Source organism: Diabrotica virgifera, chromosome 1 (assembly GCF_917563875.1).
Source record: "Diabrotica virgifera virgifera chromosome 1, PGI_DIABVI_V3a".
Classification (NCBI taxonomy): Eukaryota; Metazoa; Arthropoda; class Insecta; order Coleoptera; family Chrysomelidae; genus Diabrotica; species Diabrotica virgifera.
Window position 1 is genome coordinate 207,926,533 of NC_065443.1, and position 22,395 is coordinate 207,948,927.

At 33.0% G+C, this 22,395-nt stretch overlaps 1 protein-coding gene across 1 annotated transcript in view; it reads left to right on the forward strand.

Annotated features, from left to right (window-relative positions):
* Positions 1-22,395, forward strand: part of LOC114336055 (myrosinase 1) — a 107,749-nt gene that overhangs the window by 58,346 nt on the left and 27,008 nt on the right. Inside the window, exon 3 of the mRNA XM_028286368.2 lies at positions 9,526-9,726. Coding sequence (XP_028142169.1) covers positions 9,526-9,726 — 201 coding nt within the window. The remainder of the gene's footprint in view (positions 1-9,525; positions 9,727-22,395) is intronic.

Consider the following 22,395-nt stretch of genomic DNA (forward strand, 5'->3'; position numbering starts at 1 on the left):
GACGAAAAAGTGGTGTACGTATAAAATCTGTAGACCCAGTATAAGCAGAGTTCTAGCTAATGAAAAATAGGTTCATATTCGTCAAGTTCCAAGTCGAATATTTTAAAGATTTCAAGCTTTATTTTTGTTTAAAAAAAATGTCTAGCATCAAAAGTAAGCAAGTTACGCTCAAAATAAAGTTAGTCTCTTTTTTTTTGGTACACATATCGTGAAAATCACGCCCTAATTAGCACTCCAAATGAAATTAATCGTTACCGCTTCACAAGTTGCTTTACTCGATGATGGTATATTTTATATGATCTGCAAAAGTTCAAAGTGCTTATTTTTGAAAAGGCTGTAGTTAAAAGGGCTTAAACGAGTCACTAATCACGAGTATATGCAAATTTTAAGCAGCCATATCTTAACCAATTTTTTTCTTACAAAAAAACAAAAAATCCAAAATATTTAGAAAAGCAAAACTTAAATTTTTTTACCCTTTGAGATTTTTAAGTTTTTAAAAAAAGCTTTTTAAAAGCAATTTAAATTTAAAAGTCAAAAAATTGTAATGAGTTTTCCCCAAGAGTGCTTAATTTTTTGGTTATTTCACGTTGAAATGTTCGATTTGGAATTTGACCAATATGAACCTATTTTTAAGTAGCTAGAACTCTACTTCTACTGACCTCATACATGCACCACTTTTTTCACTTTGTTTTAAGCTATATTTATGTTAAGATTTTTTTAATAAAATACTTATTTTCTAAGTTATTTGCGGAAAATTGTCAAAAACGTAGTTTTTTGTTAAAAAATGAACATATTTACTCTCAAATAACTAAAAAATATTGCCTTAGTAAAAAACGTTATAGAACAAAAGTTGCTTATAATTAGTCTGTTTACCATTTCTGTAGTTATCTCGAACGTATATTATCCACCCTCAAGAAGGGGTGAAACTCACCCCCAGGGCAAAGGGCCCCATCAGCACAATATCAATTTTTTTCTTTGACGTTAGCTATGTGTATGCCAAATTTCATTATTTCAAATACGGAGCAAAAACCGTGAGTAAATGGACTAAAATAGGGAATTCTAGAAAACATTTAAGCAAAGCCGGTTACAGCAGACGCCCAAAATACTGTTCATGGATTTTCAAAAAGCTATTAGTGTAGGAAACAGAGGTTGAACCTTGCAAAATGGACACAAGTCCGGTTTTATTTTTTTTTCTGGTATATCAAGGGGTGATTATTATAAGGCTTAAACCTTCGTCCCAACATTACTATGCTTTCACTTGATGTTAGCAACCTTTTCACTTCTGTCCCTAAACATGAAACTATTAATCTGGTACATTCTCTTTTAAGAGCCAACTCTATTACTACGTCTACTACTAATTCCATCATCCAATTACTACAATTTTGTCTAGCTCAAGACTTCTTCGTATTTAATAATAAATTTTATAGACAACCTGATGGCCTAGCCATGGGTAGTTGTTTATCCCCTCTCTTAGCTGATATTTTCATGGATCGTTTAGAATCCACTCATATCATGAAAAATCCGGAGATACTCCATTGGTTTAGATATGTAGATGATATTTTGCTTTTTATTTCCGGTAATTCTAAATCAGCTGACCTATTGCTTTCTAAAGTCAATCAAATCCACCCTAACATCAAGTTCACTATGGAACTAGAATCTTCCCAATCAATTAACTTTCTTGATCTCACTATTACCAGATTAGATGACCATTTCGATTTCAGTATCTATAGGAAACCAACACAGACTGATCATGTCATACCTTTATCTTCTAACCACCCTATGTCACATAAATATGCAGCTTTCCATAGTTATATCCATAGACTTGAAACTATTCCTTTATCACCATCAAACTATGATAAAGAACTTAATATTCTTCGTCAAATAGCGTTCAACAACGGTTACGATCCTAATATTGTTTTCAAACTTATTCAAAAGAGACACCTTAGAGTCTTGAGAGAGTCTGCTTTCCCTAGAGACTTGACCTTCAAACCCTCATATGCTTCCTTACCATATCTTCATGAACGTCTTTCTGGAGACATTAGATATATTCTTAAAAGAGCAGTTGATAATACTCATATTTCTTGCTCGCTCAAGCTCAAGTGCCCAACAATCTGGGACAGTGTCTTACCAATTCCAAAGACCCTATCAACTACATGGATCGTAGTGGTATGTATAGATTACAATGTTCTGATTGTGACGCTACATATATAGGTAGGACCTGTAGATCCCTATTTTCACGCTCTTTAGAGCACACCAAAAGAGAAAACACTTCTACTTTCTCACAACATCTTGTACAAAACAAACATACCCTTAATATCCCAGAAGATGTCTCGTTATTACATAATATTTCACAAAAAAACTTCCTAAAATTGGACCTGTATGAAGACTTAGAAATAGTTAAAGAGAAGCAGAGAAGTCCTAATTGTGTCAATCGCCATGTGTCATTTAACCTAGATTTTCAACCCCTACACCGTCAACTTTTTTCATAAACCACATCAGATACAATTTCCTCTTCTTTGCTACACCATTCATGACTACCACATACATCTATTTCACTCCCAATTGTCGATAAGCAATATCTTACTTTAACTCTCTAATATTCATTTGTACCTTATCCTCTTACATCCTCATTATTTCACACCAGCTTTAATTTTCCAAAATTTAACTCCTACATCACATATACAACCACATCTATCAGAATTGAGTCTCATTCCAGCCACCTGTCTTCTTATCCTCATCTCATAGCTTATAGATTAGATAACTCTTATTTCATAACAACACACTACACATCTTCCATGGTCCAATATCACAACATACTCTGTCAGACTTCTCATACCGTCCTACCCCCCCCCCCCATACTTTACAATCATTCCATTTTTAACCAATTTGATGTCGGGTCTCTGGAGGACTCAGTTTCATCAAGTTACTTTAGTCTCATTTTCAATCAGATAAAAACAAAACAGTATTTTTACAATTATCATATCACTTTTTCTATCATTATACAATTTATGTTGGGTCGACTACCAAAAAAGTTATCAGTCATTAAACAGTTATCATTTAATCAATACTCTTAAAATCGTACACATATGTACACATTACATACTATTTTGTGTTCCTAGTATAAGGCCTTTACCACTATTTGTCTAATTGTATTGACAATTTCATACCACTAATACAACACCTATTGGTATTGTTGACTGCATAACTTCCTGTAACGTAAACATTTCATTTCCCTATTTTGAATACTTAATTAATGCATTATTTTAAGGGAAAAATTTTTCATATTTTGCGAACATCTTTTATTTTTATTATTTGTAAATTTGATACTGTTTTTTATCTTAAAACATTTAAATTAATCTTTAACGTTGTGGCTGAAGTAATATTACAACTAGGTTACATTGACAGTTCTTGATGTCATTTTGGGTTGCTCTTGAATTCACTTGTCAGTTGGCCATTGAAATCCAATATGTGAGGTTTTCTCCAAAAAACGTTCCAACCACGTGGGGAGAGTCCTGTGTTGCCCTGGGTAACATCCAGGTTTATCTATAACATCCGATGAATTTTATATAAATATGTAAAATAACTTTATTATTTACATTTAAAGGGTTTTTACCCTATACATTTTGGGGGCTCAGGCATGCAAATTTTGTAAGTATGGCCTCTTGTTTTTGAAAACCTCTGTCAATTTTAACTTTTATCTCATTTAATTAGGTTATACTTAATTTTAGGGCTTTTAAACACTGATGATGGATTCCTTAATCCGAAAACGTTTTGTATTGTGACCCTTATTTAGGGTATTTTAATATATACCTTTTACAAGAAACTTGGTATTTTTGTTATTCTTTTATTTTTTTAATTTTGGTATCGCTTTAATAAAAAATTTTGGAAAGTAGTAGAGAAACTGTTTAAAGTATATTGATTTCGTTGAAATCATATAATAGAAGTATAACTCCTTACGTGCGTACAAAGTACACGCATTCTTTTTTAATTACAGGGTGTTACATTTTAAAAAACCCCTTTTTATACCATCTGAACCGCCTATGCTAGAGTAAAAAAACTTTCAGCGATTATCCATATACTAGCGTTATTTACAAATTTCTATAATGCACAATATTTTTTTCCGGAACTACCAAAAAAAAAGAATAAAAAAAGAAAGTGATTTTCTTGGAATCCTTCACACACCATGCCCTTTATTAAAATGCTTCATATATCATTTTGTACACGTTCTTATTACCCATGCATGGACACCAAAAGCGATTTCTTGATGCAACCCCTGTAGCCAAAAAATAAATAAATAAGGGGGGGTTGAAAAAAATGCTCCATCAATAGGGTTTTTCATAAATATATATGACTATTGCAACATCCTTGCGGAAACTACCCCTATCCTTGAAAATATACTGCAGAGACTACCCTATCCCTTGGAGAACATGTTTTTACGATTTTCTCATTTTCTCATTACCTATGCATTTTTTTAAAACAAATCTTATACACAATTAAAGACCACTATTTTCTCTACAAATAAGGTCCTATGCATATTTTTCGTATAAGCAACCGTTACGGCACAGTGGCGGCGCATACCTCAGAAATGCTTTGACGGGCTCCAGTTTTTGTTTTTTTTTTTTCGTCACCTATTCATTTTATTGATAACGTACTTATGGAAAATAAAAGAACACACTATCTGCTACACATTACGAACTATGCATATTTTATTTTCGTTGCACCCTAAAGCCACAGTGGTGGCCCAAAATCAATTTTTGATTATTGTCTTTATTAATTCTCCTTCTTTTTGGGGTGGTTGCGGGGATAATATGGGGGTGTATTATATAAATTTGTAAAAAACACCAGTAGATGGATAATCGCTGAAAGTTTTTTTACTCTAGCATAGGCGGTTCAGATGGTATAAAAAGGGGTTTTTTAAATTATAACACCCTGTAATTAAAAAAATTGCAATTGCCCTTAAATGAAACCTACACCAAAAAATCGGCCAATTATTTTTTATTAATTGCCGCAGGGTTTCTTCTTAATTTTCATTACAGTTAGGGAAAAATATATTTTTTTTAAACATCTTTTTTTTTATAATTTGTCAATTTTCGGACGTCACCCCCGCTAAACGGTGGGTGATAGACATATGCTGTCGGGAAAAAAATAGTAGGAAACATAAGTCCTCTTCATTTTACTATTAAGTAAATTTTTTGAAAAACGTACAGGAAGGCACGCAAGAAATGTACGCAAAAACCACAAATTACCCCTTTTAAAGGGATGAAAAGGGGGTTCCGGGGCGAAATATTTTAAGAAAAAGTTAGTCTCATAATAAGCACCCCTTGAAACACCGGAAAAAAAAATAAAACCAGACTTGTGTCCATTTTGCAAGGTTCAACCTCTGTTTCCTACTTACACTAGATGCGATCTTTCAAATTTTGCGGTATATTTTGAATGCTCAAGGCTTCTTGTATCGATAGTAATCATATCTTTTAATTTCTAAATATTGGCAGGTGTTTTTTATAAATCGTGTTTTTTAAGCGACATTGGAATAATTAGTCTGCACGGTTCATTTAGGGTGATCGCGGGGGACATTCCCCCGCGATCCCGGGGGACAATGCGCGAGTAAAGAATAGAAAGATAAATATATCTGTGACACCCTATATCATATATTATACTAACAAAATTATGGATAGATACATATTAGATGTAAATACATGAGAACGATTTAAAATTTTATATTTTCGACGTTGCCAAATGTACAGTTTCTGATATATACGGATAATATGCAAAATTTCATTATATTTTGTGATTAAATAAACAAGCAAGAAGTGATATATTTTAGCAAGTCTAAAACAAACTAAGTGTAGTATTTAATTTAATAATAATTTTTAGTATTATAATTACAAGAATAAAAAACCGCTAAACGCCGTAAAATGAGTGGCGCCTACAATATTCCAGCTACAAAAGAGCTGATGTGAATATTACGTGGCGCGTAAATGTATTTTCATTTTGATGGAAAATAAAATTCTAGTTTTATTTTAAAAGATGTTTCCATAATATTTGCTAAATTTGAAGTAAGAGGCGCCACAAAACGGTAACTTTGATAGAGTTTGTATTTTGAAGCTCTTTTGTGGCACGTTTTACTTCAAATTTAGCAAATATTATGGAAACATATTTTAAAATAAAACTAGAATTTTATTTTCCATCGAAATGAAAATACATTTTCCTGCCACGAAATAATCATATCAGCTCTTTTATAGCTGGAATATTGTATGCGCCACTAATTTTTACGGCGTTTAGGAGTTTTTTTTATTCTTGTATCACGAGTTTTTCAAATTTATTTATAAATTAAACGTATGAAGTTAAATGTAATGTTTCTCGATTCCACGTTAAGAGTTACACAAATGGTCGCCTTACGTCACGTTAAGAGTTATAACCTCTAAAACTACATAAACCATTTCGGCGATAATGGTTAAATGGATTACACTTTGCAGCTTGATAATTTCGAAACGGCTTAACCGATTTTGATCACTAAACATGAGTTTGAAACGTATTGACAAGTAGTATGTGATGCATCTAAACATCAAGTATGTGATGTATCTAACTGAAGGTATTACGTCCAGGAACCTAAGGTTTCAAATCGCAATTTTTACAAAATGGATCGATTTGCTTGAAAATTTGAGAATAAGTAGTAGAGGATAGTCCAAGGATCAAAATCCACATGATGCTAAAAGGCGCTTTTACCATGGGGTTGGTTGTCACCCCATCTCGGAGTTGGAAATTTTTTATATTTTGAGCGCAAAAGTTGATAAAACATTCATTCTAAGCAAAAAATGTTTTTTTGATAAAATTAATTTCTTGGGAATCAAATAACCTACAATTTCATATTTAAAAAAATTTTCGCATCTCTGATGCTAATCTTTCTATGCTGAAGAGAATGGCAATTTGTTTAAAAACTAATTATTCTAAGGTAGTCAAACTTCTAGAATCTAATAGTAATACATAAATAAAGAAGAATGAATAAGGTCAATTATACCGCCAACTTACATTATTATGCTTACAATTGGATTTCGCCGTTTTTTTTTCTAAAAATTTTATTGATTTTTTAACCGTAACTTTTTTATTTTTTATCTTAGAAAGCTTGGTAAAAAAATTTTTTAGGTTTTTATAGGATCTATGAGCTTATTGATACTAAATCTTTCTAAAATCCTGTCGCAAAAAGAGGTGACTTTGAAAGGGTTGGTAAAGGTGGTTTTTGCATGTTATTACAAGTTTAATTGTCAATAGCTCACTCAATTTTTACCGTCGAAAAATTTTTTGCAAACTGGGTTCTTGCGAATTAAATGAGCTACAGTTTCGTATTTAAATATTTTTTCGTATATCTGATGCTAATCTTTCTATTCTGCCATTTTTTTCCAACTACAAAAATTCGTTATACGCTTTTAATTCCATTTTTTTTAAACTTTTTTAAAAGCCGATCAAACTTCTAGAACCTATTAATAATACATAAATAAAGACGAAAAAATAAGGTTAATGACTAATTTTAATTAGGGTGGTGATTAGGAGGTTGCTTCCCATCAGTTTTTCGCTGAAAAAAATAGGGACTGACATTATTTTCATTATAAGTCACTCAACTGTTGAGCTAGAGTCTTTTTTTTATTTTTGGAGGTAGATATTTTTATGTAATTAAAATTAGTTTGAACAAGTTATCCTCGACAAATGCATAGTTTTCTGTCTTTTGACTTTGAAACTACAATATTTAGCATTTGACGAAGAAGAGCTAACATATAATAAAGTATAGCTCGATTACTGTTGGTCTTAAAGAAAATAAAAAAAACGGTTTTGTTTACTTTTTCAAAAGGTACATTTTTGTTAGGTAAAGTTGTTTTGATAAAACGAAAACTTTTGGAGTTATTAGCAGAAAACTTATTAAAAACATTAATTTTTTCGATATAAAACTAACACTTTTGAGAGCGAATATATCGAAAACCATTAATTTTATCAAAAAAATTTAATAGAACGTTTTTTGTTTAGAATGAATGTTTTTATAAACTTTTGCGGTCGAAATATAATAAAAAATTTCCACCCCCGAGATGGGGTGGCAACGACCCCCATGGTAAAAGGACCTTTCAGCATCACATATATTTTGATCCTGGGGCTATCCGCTACTTATTCTTAAATTTTCAAGCAAATCGATCCATTCTGTAAAAATTGCGAGGTTCTCTCCTATTTTAAGCCTCATTACTTGGACTAGGTTGAAAACCGTTTTTCTCTAGGAAATAGTTTTGATCACACTTATGAAGACTATAACTTAAAAATTTTCCCAGATTAGAGGTATAAACCGTTAGACGCGTCTAGAGTCCTCCAAGAAACGCTCAGTTATTGGCACAATTCGTAGGTTGAAATTTTGAGTAATTGTCGAAAAACCAAAATTTTCAAAGTTTAATTTTTCAGTTTTTAGGCTATACTGAGTATAACCGATTTTCAAAATTAAACATGCGTTGAAAAGATAATGACCAGTACTGTCAGAAACAGCAAAGGTCGGACTTAAGTTTTTGATATTTTTGTGAATTTTTGGGACGAGAACGAAAAATAGACCCTAAATGGGAAGGGCCGTAAAATCCACACCCTTGGACCAAAATGGATGGTTGACATATGGGACGAGACTTTTTCTATACTTTAAGATGGGATTTGGCCCAATTTTCAGTTCAGTCAGATTTAGAAAATAGAAAATTTCGTGTATATATAGTGTCGCATGTAGGGGGGTTGTGCGACACATGCGAGAACTGTCGTTCTCTGGGATGAATATGAGAACTTTGAAAAACTGCAAAAGGAAGTCAAAATTATTCATTATAAAGACATAATGCAATTTTATCCTTTGTACGAATAATATAATGACATATTTATATTGATACATTGTTTTTCTGCTCCCTTCTTATCATATGAAAAGGGAATTAGTCCCGTGCCTAATACATGCATTTAAACGCATGTATTAGGCACGGGAAACACTATGTGCTAGCTTTTTTTAACAATCAAACAATAAATTTTTAGCAATGCAAATATTCAAAACAGATATAATTTGACTCAAGCTTTTAAAGGCGGTAAGCAGAATTGCTATTTTATTTTTTATTCAAAGGTTATTCGGGTTAAAAAATTGCAATTTTTCGATTTTTTGAAAGTTCAACCGCGTTTATCCCGAAAACTATGCATCCTACGAAAAAACTTGTAGGAGCATTTTTTAGTTAGAATGACCCAAAAAATACAAAAAAATGTTTTGTTTTGCGAGAAATCGCTGTTATGTAATTCCTCAACTTCTTTGTTTATAACAATCTTATCGACATCCGGATCAACTGTTACCCAAAAAATTTGTGTTCTACGGGCCAAAATACATAAAAAAAAACTTGGGTAAGTCCATCTGAATTAAGAAGGCCGTTGTACCCCCCCCCCCCCTGGCGACAGGACTAAATGTCTCCTTATTTTTTTAAAAATTATGAAGACTAATCAGTCAAAACTTTATATAATTCATAAAGTTGTTATTTGCAGGTGCTCCGAATGAAGATGGAAAAACAGAAACAATGTGGGAGCGCTACATTGCGGATCATCCGGGTTATGTCGCAGATGGTTCTGATGTAAGCGTTGCTTGTGACTCTTACCATCAGTATAAAAGAGATGTGGCTATGGTCAAGGAACTGGGTGTCACTCACTACAGATTCTCTCTTGCTTGGACAAGAATTCTGCCCAATGGTGAGTATTATTGTTTAATGTATAACTGAATTTAGGATGATATAAATACAGTTACGACGGTCGATCTTTGCTCGTACATTATCACTTATGTTTATCTACTTAATAATAGCATATTATCTATCTCTCGCTCCTGTCGTTTCCCCATTACTGAGGATCATGATTTCTTCCAATATTTATAACATTTTTGTCTCATTGGTCCCTATCTCCAGCTACTCTAAGAGCTTCGTGGAATGAGTTTCCAGCTCAATTCTTAATTTGGTCGAACCATCGAGTTGGTGGTCCGTCCATCAGATTTTGATTTCAAAAAAGTGGAGGAGAACAATTCAAAATGTCAGGTCGTACCGTGTGCAAATGCAGATTCTGACCACTTCCTAGTAATAGGAAATATGGAAATTAAAATAATTAGAGACACAAAGAAATATACGAAAAGAAAAGATTGGAACGTAAGGAAACTAAATTCGGATACTGTTCAGAAAGATTATTCTAAAGAGTTTGAAGCAAATTTAAAAGTTACGAACCCTAATAACATAGAAGAAACGTGGAAGGAAATAAAAGGTCACATTTCAATAGCAGCAGAAAAAGTAATAGGATGCAAAAAAATAAAAAGGCAAAAGGAATGGTATGACGAATACTGCGAAACAGCAACCAGGGAAAAAATCTAGCTCGAAAGAAATGGCTGAAGACAGGTAGAGAAGAGGATTTGGAAGAGTATAGGAGAAAGAAGAAAGACTCAGACAAATGCTGTCCAACCAAAAAAGATATGGATTGATGAAGTTATAGAAGAGATGAAAGTAAATAGCAAGAATAATGTAAAGCTTTAAAAATATATAAAATCACAAAATAAGAAGAAACCAACAGTTAAGATTGATGCCAAAATATGGGAGAAATACTACGAAAAGTTATTTAAGGCGAGAGAAAATTCTCTCGAATATACAGAGGATACAGACCTTGATGATGAAATCGAAATCGAAAACCGTCATATAAGGACTTTTTACGTGTGATAAGAAACCTAAAACAAAAGAAAGCAGCAGGCCCAGATGAAATCCCAAACGAGCTAATAAAACGAGGCGGAGAAGAACTACAAAAAATATACGAGCTAATACTAAGGATTTGTGAAGAAGAAAGAATGCCCGAAGAATGGAAAACTGGATAAATATTTCCGATTCTATAAAGAAAGGGGACACTACAAAATGCAACAACTATAGAGGAGTAACACTAACAGCTGCTACAAGATATTGACAGCACTAATCAGACGAAAACTCTCAAAATACATTGAAACTAAAATAGGAGACTGCCAACACGGATTTAGAGAGGGAAGGTCAACAATAGACGCAGTTCACATAATCACACAGTTAATTGGGAAATGCTACGAACATGATATCGACTTACACATCCTTTTCATAGATTTCAAGCAAGCCTTTGACAGCTTAACAAGAACCGACCTAATAGAAGACATGAAAAACCTAGATATACCAATGAAACTTATAAAACTTACGAAAATGATAATGAAAGGATCGACTGCCGCAATAATTACAGATAACGGTATCACCAAAAATATAGAAATAGCAAGTGGAGTACGACAAGGTGACTCTCTATCAACGTCGTTATTTAATGTCGTAATAGAAGGAATAATAAGAGCTACAGAAATAAAGGTACAATTATAACATCGACGTCTCAGCTTGTGGCGTATGCTGACGACATAGCATTAAAATTAGCAGAAACCTGAACAGTTTAAAGGAAGAATTTACGAAGTTATGCAAGAAAGCATCCAAGAGGGGTTAGAAATAAATCAAAACAAAACAAAATACCTAATATGCTCAAGAAAAAATCCAGATAATATGACAAGTTTAAATATTGGTGAATATAAGTTTGAAAATGTAGAACACTTTAAATATTTTGGAGTCTCAGTTAATGGAACTAACGATAGAAGCATCGTAATCAGTGAAAGAATCCAGGCAGCAAACAGAGCCTAATAGAAATACAATAACTTCCTAAAAGATAAGAAGCTTACTCAGAATACTAAACTGAAGATTTACAAAGCCGCAATTAGACCAGTAATCACATATGGTGCTGAGGTAATGTGTCTGACCCAGAAAGAGGAAGAAAGATTGAGGATCTTAGAGACGAAAATAATTCGGAGGATAGCAGGCCCACTAGATTTAGGTGATAATGAATTTAGAAAACTCATGAACCACGAAGTAAGAGGACTTCTGAAAGGAGAAGACATCATCAGATTTATCAAGGCAGAGAGACTCAGATGGATGGGACATATATAAAGGAGAAATTCAGAAGCCGTCATCAAGAAAATTTCCAAATGGAGACCTGTATCAAGCAGACCACGAGGAGGACCCAAAACTAGATGGGAGAACAAGATAGTCGAGGATCTTAAGAAGATGGGAGTCAGAGAATGGGCAACCATAAGCAAAAACAGGAACGAATGGAGAAACATTGTAGAAAATGCCAAGTCACACAACCAATTGTAAAACCAAAATGTTAATGCGGATTGATTCACCGCGACAATCGAATCGGAAGAGCCCAAAGAGCGCGGCAATCACTCCGCTAGGAGTGTGGATGCCATGAGGATGATGATCTAGTTGGTGATCGTCATCTTGATCTTCTCCCTGCAACGTTACCGGAAACAATTAATCTCTCCAAACTATCGTCACCTCTGCGAACCACGTGACCGAAGAATTGCAGAATTCGTTGCAGACATATTGGGGACAGTCTTTTTTTTAGTCTCGAGTTAGTTTAGAATGGAAAAGTTTGTCCTATGAGCTGTCCAAGGTATGCGCAGCATTCTTTTCCATCACCACATCTCAAAGGCATAAATTTTTTGGCGCTCGCGTACGCGAAGAGTCCAAGTCTCTGCTCCGTATAGAAATATTGAGAATGCAGCGGCATTCACCACCCTCATCTTGAAATTTTGAGAGCTAGATATTTCTTTCCAAACTTTAGTTAGGCGACTCATCGCATTTTTTGTCTTACCAATAAGTCTCCGAACTTCTGCTTCACAGTTATCATCATTACTTATAGTCAAGGAAATGAAGCTGATAAAACGGCAAAACCTCGCAATTTTTTGTCCAGCATCGATTTGTACAAAAATTTTGGATTAGGCTCATTACACCCTCTAGTTCATTTTCTATATTGAGCCGTTGTACGCTTTTGGTTTTTTAAGGGTGAAAATTACCCTTATTTGTAAAAAATTATAAAATAAACTTTTAAACTTTAATATTGTCCACATTTGGTTCTTATTAGTTACATAATGATTGTTTTATGCTTTAAGATATACTATCATAATATCTCAACCCTAAAACCACCCTTGTTGGAGCTATATATAAAAAATTTACTTATCCTAAAAGAGTAATTTCGGCTTGCATCGATTTACATAAAAATTTGGGATTAGGATCATCTCACCCTGTACTTCATATTCTATATCATTCTTAATGGCGTTGATTATTTTTTGGGGTGTAAACTACCCCTTATTTTAAAAAATTATATAAAACATTGTAAACTTTAATATGGGTAAAATTTGGTTTTGATTGGGTAAATAATGATTGTTTTATAATTTAGAATATAATATCATAATATTTCAACCCTTAAAAACCACCCTTAATAACATTACAATTTTTATAAGTAGATATTTTAATAGATTTATACAGAAAAAAGTAGAATTAAAGAAATGTAGAATTTACAAAATATGTACAAATACAAATACACATAGTTTTTTAGTCATCTTCCAGTATACGAACCGGTTCTGTGGTATTATACATAGATTGGAAATTAGCCATAAGCGGACTATCCGAATTTTTCGAAAATAAAAATTGTTTTATAAGCATAGCTCCTTCATTTTTGGTGATAAAAAGTTTGTTCAAAAACGACTTTGTAGGATTTTTAAAGAGTTATAAGACTGTAAACTAAATTCCGTAAGATCCCTTAGGTTTTAATTAGGGTGGGTTTAAATGGCTCGAATAAGGGATGTTTGCTCGTAAATAGAGGTTTTAAACAGCTATATCTCGCTAACTGTTCACTATGATAAAAATATATTTACAGGTAAATTTTAGTTATTAAAAAAGCTACAATTTAGTGATTTGTAATTTTTTTCGGATCTCCAGTATTTTCGGAGATATTTTGAAGTAAAAGGTGAAAAATGGGAAATTCCAAAAAATTAATTTTTTTAAACTCCAATTTTTCTAAAATTAGGCCTTTTAAATAGTTGAAACTTCTTAGGTGTATTGATAATACAAATATAAAAGGAATTACAGAAAGTTGAGGAAAAATTTTTAATTAGGAGGGTAGTTAGGGGGTTGTTTTCTATGATTTTTTCATAGAGAAAAGCAGGTACCGACTTTTCTTTTGATCACGAGTCGCTTAATTTTCAGGCTAGAAACTTTTTATTATTTTTTTGAAAGGCCTGACTGTATACTTGAAAAAATATTATTTAAGCTTTCCTCGAAAAATGCAAAGTTTTTCCGTTATTTTACTTTTAATATTTCAAATTATGCATTTGACGAAAAAATCTAACTTTAACATGCCGTATCTCGGTTTGTGTTGGTCTTAAAGATATTACAGAAAAATAATTTGGTTTGTATTACTAAAAGATACAATTTCGATATCCACAGTTTTTTCGATTAAATGCATATTTTTTGAGGTATTCTCAAAAAACTCTCAAAAAAGTCGATTTTTTCGTCGAAAAACTGTTACTCTTCAAGCGCGAATAACTCGAAAAATATTAGTTTTACGAAGAAAACATAAAAAACATTTTTTTCTTAGAATTACTTTTTACATCGATTTACATGGTTAAAATGTAATAAAAAATTCCCGCCCCCGAGATGGGGTGGCAACCACCCCCAAGGCTTTAGCGTACAGCGGCATGATATAGAAAATAATCCTTGGACTATTCCCTACCTTCTGTGAAAATTTCAAGTAAATCCATGCTGGACGAAAAAATTGCGAGCCAAAATGCTTCATTTCCTCCACTATTATACTAGACCGGAAATAGACAAAGTTGTTTACTATCTGGTATTCCTGAAATATGTTAGTTAGTTGAATAGTGTGGGATCTGTCGACCACCATTATTTTTGTCTTAGCTTTATTGATTTTCAGACCAAATATATTGCTTTCGTACTCAACTCTTCGAAGGAGATCAAACATTTCTTGCTCATTGGCTGCTACAAATGTAGTGTAATTGCAAATATTAAATTGGAGATTTTCCTTCCAGCTACTGTTACTCCACCGGACCATCCTTCTAAAGCCATCCTCATGATATGTTCACCATAAATGTTAAACGTGAATGAGTCACGTGACAATACGCATCCTTGTCTAACACTTCTCTCTGTCTTGAACTGGTTTGATATATATTATCTATACGTGTTATAAATATACTCTGATTCTTCTTTATGTATCCAAATGTTCCGTGTATCTTTTCTAAATAAATTATGTAGAGTTGCATTTGGTATAATTGCATCACTACATCTTATTTGCTGCTGACCTCTTGATCATTTTCAGTATATGGTCTTCATCACCATCTCTTTGTTTTATATTCCATCGTTATATCATTCGTTATGTGTATCCCTTCATTTTACTTTCGAATATTCCAAGGCGTTTTTATTTTGTTCCTTAATATTATTCTGAAGGGTCTTACTACAATTTATTATTTGTGCTAAGAATAAGCCAGAATTTTTCGTTAAAATAAGTATATTGTTTTCACCCAATTCCAGCAGAATAAGTATGTTAAATGTTTAATTTTTGTAATCATTGTTAAAAATTAAATGCACAGGACCAACATCGGCTTTACTAATCTATTTGTCGTTGATGTATTGCTTTTCTAGGCCTTGAATTGGCCCAGATACTTCTGAATAAGTTGAAATGCTCCATGGGAGTAGATAGGAGTGCATCTTGTCACCATTGCTTTTTAATCTGTACTTCGAGCATATTCTCAAATAGTAACTTGCTAAGATAATATGTCGGTTTCATAATCAACGAAATTAAGGTCAGTAATCTGAGATATGCGGATGATACTGTGTTGCTTGAAAGTTTCATATCAGTTCTTCGACACTTTTAAGCAATTTCTCAGATGAGTTTGAATGATACGGAGTATCATCAAAAGCAGTTACGGAATATGATGAAATTCGCTCTACCGTTTGCTCAGTATATTCTGACATACATGTGTTTGAAATGCTGAGATTGAAAATATAGGAAAATATAAAGAGGAAAGAATTTTAGAAGAATAAGAACATCATGGTTGAGAAATTTGTATCCAACTTATGATTAGGAGATGCCACCTAAAGAAGAAGAATATGTTTTTAACTGGTTTAGACAATTTCTCAGATGATTTTGAATGGTATAGCCCAAATCATTAATAGTCTAGTCGCAACATAGCAGGTCCCGTGGGAAATTATAGCTCGGCGTGATTAGATGGTGGTATTATAGGTTTTTTGGGTCGCTGAATCCAATGGAAGTGGTCTGGAAGCCCAAATATGGTGCCTTTAATGGTTATTAACAAATTATGGTAAAATTAGGTATTTTTCAGGAATTATTAGAAGCCCTGTAAATAAATTGATAGTGTTAAGGTCTTCTCTGGTGTATATTTGGTCGCTGAATCGAATGCGACTAGTCGCGATTACTCAAAATATGTTTTTATTTTGCTAATAACAAAATAATTGTTTATTCGCCGAAAACCTCGAAATAATGGGCTATCTACAGCAAGTTTGTAGTATTTTTCATAGTATTTTTATACGCTAAATCGATTGCCACTAGTCGTGATACTTTAAAACACGTTCTGACTTTGATATTGACAAATTACTGCAAAAATAACGGTTTGTAGTACGTTTGCACACGGTTTTTGCTCTACATTTTAAAAAACCACTTGATTGACGTGAAATTTGGCATACACGTAGCTAACATTTCGAACAAAACAAGTGATATTGTGCCGATGTGTATTTTTAACCTGTGGGTGAGTTTCACCCCTTTTCGGGGGGTAAAAAAAGAATCCTTTACAATAAGTCCGGAAGTGGATAAACTGATTAATTCCAAGCAACTTTTGTTTTAAACAGTTTTTTTCTAATTCAATACTTAACGAGTTATTTGCGAGTGAATATGTTAATTTTTCAACAAAACACCCACGTTTTTAGACATTTTTTTCGCAAATAACTCAAAAAGTATTAAAAAAAAAATTCTTAACAAAAATATAGACTACAAAAAAGTGAAAAAAATGGTGAGGTCCGTAGACCCAGTAGAAGAGGAGTTGTAGCTAATGAACAACAGGTTCATATTCGTCAAATTCCAAATCGAATATTTCAACATAAGATAACCAAAAAATGAAGAACTTTTTGAGGAAAACTCATTACAACTTTTTTAAAGCTTAAAAAAAACTTTATTCTTGTTATTTGAAAAAGTATCTAGTATCAAAAATAAATTAAGCTCGAAATAGAGTTGGTCCCTTTTTTTGGTAAAAAAAAACAGGAAAATCACCCCCTAATTAGCATCTCCAAATGAAATAAATCAGTACCGCTTCACAAATTGCTTTACTTATGTTTTTCATCAGTTCGAAAGTGCTTATAAAACCACCAAAAACGTGGTTTTTTTGTTGAAAATTGAACATATTCACTCGTAAATAACTCGAAAAGTATTGACCTACTGAAAAAACTGTATGGAACGAAAGTTACTTAGAATTAATTAGTTTATCCAATTCCGGACTTATTGTAAAGGTTTCTTTTTTCACCCCCGAAAAGGGGTGAAACTCCCCTTCAGAGTAAAAGCGCAAATCGGCAGAATATCACTTGTTTAGTTTGATACGTTAGCTACGTGTATGACAAATTTCATGTCAATCCAAGTGGTTTTTTAAAATTTATAGGAAAAACCGTGAGTAAACGTACTATAAACCGTTATTTTTACAATAATTTATTAATAACAAAGCCGGAACGTGGTTTAAGCTATCACGAATAGTGGCAATCGATTTAGGGTATAAAAATACTATGAGAAAGTACTACAAACTTGCTGAAGATAGCGCATTAGTTCGAGCATTTCGACGAATAAACAATTGTTTTTGTTATTAACAAAATAAGAAACATTTTGAGTAATCGCGACTAGTTGCATTCGATTCAGCGACCAAAAATACACCATAGAAGAAGTTAACACAATCAATTTCTTGAATGAATTTTTTTTATAATAATATGATCTTTATCTTCGTTTATAGGTTTCTTAAGACTTTATGAGAATAGTTTTGATTGCATTGAGGTTCCAATCGTCCCTTCTCATGTAATTTGGTCACATCTTTTGCTCTGATTTTAATATTTCCTTAATTTCATACATTAACTACACACCCCCAAACTTATATCGAATCATCTGATATTTCTTATTATTTCGTGCGAATTTAAAAAAACGAACACACGAAGTCAAACATAATTTATTTTAAAGCAATTTAATAACAAATACGTAACAATTAAATAAAACAAAAAAGTATTTAACAAACAAATTAAAACTAGTTGTTTTAAAGTCAATAGAATAAAAAATTCCAATGTAAAAGTAATAATGTTTAAATTGTTTTTGTTTTTTTTTATTTTTTTTTTTGTAGTCAGTGTTATTACCTCTAGTCCTATGCAAGCTTCAGTTTGCGTGGACACGCTCCTAATCAAATTTCAACATTTTGTTTTGGTAGGTTGCTCCATTCTTCATAAGCAGCTTATACTAGCCGTGCGGTGTTTTGTGGATTATCCCAGCGAGCTTTAATTTTTCTTTTAAGCAAATCCCACAAATACTCTATAGGGTTAAGCTCAGGTGAGCAAGCTGTCCACTCCAAATAAGGGATACCTTCTGCTTCAATTATGTCTCTAGTCACTCTAATAGTATGTGGAGGTCCATTATCATGCATGAAAATTAAATTTTCTCCTGTTGCATCTCTCCAGAGCCTAACTATAACATACCTGTGAGCAGTTAAAGTTGATTGGATGAAAATTAAAGGACTTTTTTTACGGATCACAATTAGTCTCCAGAACATTATACTTCCGCTTGTACATTTGTGAACAGATCTGATAGTTTTCGTTCTTGCTTGTCTTCTTCGACCTCTAAGTACACGATTTCGTGGGTCATCTGATTTTACACCAATCCTGACTTTTTCTGAAAATAGCATATTTTGTCCATTCCCAATGTTCCAGGTTTGGTGGAGAAGACACCAATTTAGACGACCAATCTTGTGCTGCCTTGATAACTCGGGAACTTGTAACTGTCTCCTGCTGTATGTATACTTCCTGGCACGAACTCTTTTTCTTATCGTTTCCACTGAAAAAGTTACACCTGTAGCTTCTAAAAGCTGTCTTTTGAGCTTCAGATGAGAAACGGTTGGGTGTTTTCCAGCTGACTGGACAATTAAACGATCGTGGCAAGCCATTATTACTTTTTGCCGACTTTTCCTTGCTTTATTTTTAAGCTTTCCTGATTCCTGCTGCCTATGTCCCTCTGAAAACATTACTTTCTCTACAAGACCAATATCTTTCCCCGTTGTAAGTTCTATAACCCCACATGACGCATATTTTAGTTTAGGTATTTTCGTTAAATTTGCAACTCAAGCAAATAAACTATACCGTAACTAGCTGTACTATCTGATTGTCTTATCGATTTTTTATTTTCAATGAAAACCTTTATTCTTCGCAACAATAACAAGTTTTTTCAAAAGAAATAAATATTGCTTTGAAATACATGGTGATTCCATATAAGTTTGGGCGTGTGTATATTGTGCGACCTACTATTAAGATTTTGTCCTTTCTACCTACTTATACCTTGTACCAACTTGTTACACACTAACCACTGTTTTGTGCTTTTTTTTTTGTTTGATTATAATATTACAAGAATAAAAAACCGCTAAACGCCGTAAAAATGAGTGGCGCATAAAATATTCCAGCTACAAAAGATCTGATATGAATATTACGTGGCGCGAAAATGGATTTTAATTTGATGCAAAACAAAATTCTAGTTTTATTTTAAAATATTTTTCCATAATATTTGCTAAATTTGAAGTAAACGCGCCACAAAAGAGTAACTTTGATACAGTTTGAAATTTGAAACTCTTTTGTGGCGCGTTTACTTCAAATTTAGCAAATATTATGGAAAAATCTTTTAAAATAAAACTAGAATTTTGTTTTGCATCAAATGAAAATCCATTTTCGCGCCACGTAATATTCATATCAGATCTTTTGTAGCTGGAATATTTTATGCGCCACTCATTTTTACGGCGTTTAGCGGTTTTTTATTCTTGTATCAGGAGTTTTTCAAAGTTATTTATAAATTAAATGTATGAAGTTGAATGCAATGTTCCTCTATTACACGTCAAGCTTTATAAATGGTCACCTTTGTTGCATTATTTCCCAAATGATCTAGTGTCCATCGAATGTACACTTGATTTTTTTTATTCGAAATAGATTGAAAAAAAAATTGAGATGGCCGGTAAATGAAGTCGGATTGTCCGTTGCCAGATCAAATTTAGCGTCGTAACCACTACAACTACATAAACCATTTCGGGAATAATCGTTAATTGGATTATACTTTTGTAGCTTAAAAACTTCTAAACGGCTTAACCGATTTTGATCAGTAAACATGAGTTTGAAACGTATTGACCAGTAGTATCTGATGGATCTAAGGTCAAGTATGAAAATTGAAGCTACAGGAATTATTGAGATTGAGGAATCGTTTTTCCCACAGGAAATAAATTTTATCATACTTATGAAGCCTATAACCTAAAAAATTCAAATTTTCCGGGATATGAGGTATACACCGTTAAATTCGTCTGGAGTACTTCTATAAACGCTAAGTCATTGGCGCAATTTGTAGGTTGAAATGTTGAGTAATTGTCGAAAAACCAAAATTTTCAAAGTTTAGTTTTTCAGTTTTTCGGCTATACTGAGCCGTGTGTATGTCTGATTCTGACGGCTTGGACACCATTTGAAAGCTTAAGTCAACACTATTAATTTGATGTATTTGCGGTTCTCCTGGCTCTTCTTGATCCGAATATATATACCCCCAGAACATATGCCGTTTTGTACCTACCAAGTCCTATAGCTGGCTTATGGGTGGTCAAAAGTCACAAACTACACCGGTTCTAAATCGGCCCTGACCCCCTCTTCAAACACAGAGGAAAAATATCAAATCGGTTTAACTTTCAAACACACATACATATATATCCACAGACATTTTCCCTTTTTTAAATAAAAATTAAGTCACATTTCTAAGCTCTATAACTTTTGAATGGTATAACCGATTTTCAAAATTAAACATGCGTTGGAAAGGTAATGATCAGTACTGTTAGAAGCCGCAAAGGTCAGACTTAAATTTTTGAAGTTTTTGGGAGTTTTGGGGGCCAGAACGAAAAACAGACCTAAATAGGAAGGGCCGTAAAATCGACACCCTTGGACCAAAATGGATGGTTGACATATGAATGGGTGAGTCTTTTTCTGAACTTGAAGATGGGAGTTGGCACAATTTTCAGTTCAGTCAGATTTAGAAAATTGAAAATTTCGTGTATATAATAGTGTCGCGTGTAGGGGGGTGTATTTCTGCGCCACTGGCGAGAACTGCCGTTCTCTGGTAATTTTTTCGATATAAAACTAACAGCTTCGATAACCAATAAATCGAAAACTATTAATTTTATCAAAAAAAAAATGTATAATGAACATTTTTTGCTTATAATTAATGTTTTTACCAGCATTTGCGGTCAAAATATAATAAAAAATTTCCACCTACGAGATGAGGTGGCAACCACCCCATGGTTAAAGCGTCTTTCGGCATCATATAGATTTTGATCCTTGGACTATCCACTACTTATTGTCAAATTTTCAAGCAAATCTATCCATTCTGTAAAAATTTCGAAGTGAAAAATTTCAGTTCCTGGACTAATTATACTTTTGGAGCTCTATAACTTCTGAACGGTTTACCTGATGTTGATCACTAAACATGAATTTGAAACGTATTGACAAGTAGTATCTGACCAACATCCAAGATCGAGTATGATAACTGAACGTATTACAGAAATTATTGAGCTTGAAAAACCGTTTTTCCCATAAGAAATAGATTTGATTATACTTATGAAGCCTATAACTTAAAAATTCGAATTTTCCCAGATATGAGGTATACACCGTTAGACGCGTCCTGAGTCCTTCTACAAACTCTCAGTTATTGGCGCAATTCGTAGGTTGAAATTTTGAGTAATTGTCGAAAAACCAAAATTTTCAAAGTTTAATTTTTCAGTTTTTTGGCTATGGCGAGCAGTGTGTATGTCTCAGCTTGATCGCTTAAACGCCACTTGAAAGCTTAACTCAACCCTATTAATTTGGTGTATTTTCGGTTTTCCTGTCTTTCCTTGAACTTAAGATATATACGCCCAAAAAATATGCTATTTTGTATCTACCTAGTCCTCTAGCTGGCTTACGGGTAGTTAGAAGTCAAAAATTAGACCGGTTCTGAATCGGCCCTCACACCTTCTTGAAACACAGAAAAAAAAATTCAGATCGGTGTAACTTTTCCACACACATACATACATACATACATATCCACAAACATTTTCCAGTTTTTAAATAAAAATTGAGTCATATTTCTGAGCTCGATAACTTTTGAATGGTATAACCGATTTTCAAAATTAAACATGTGTTGGAAAGGTAATGATCTGTGCTATCAGAAGCCGTT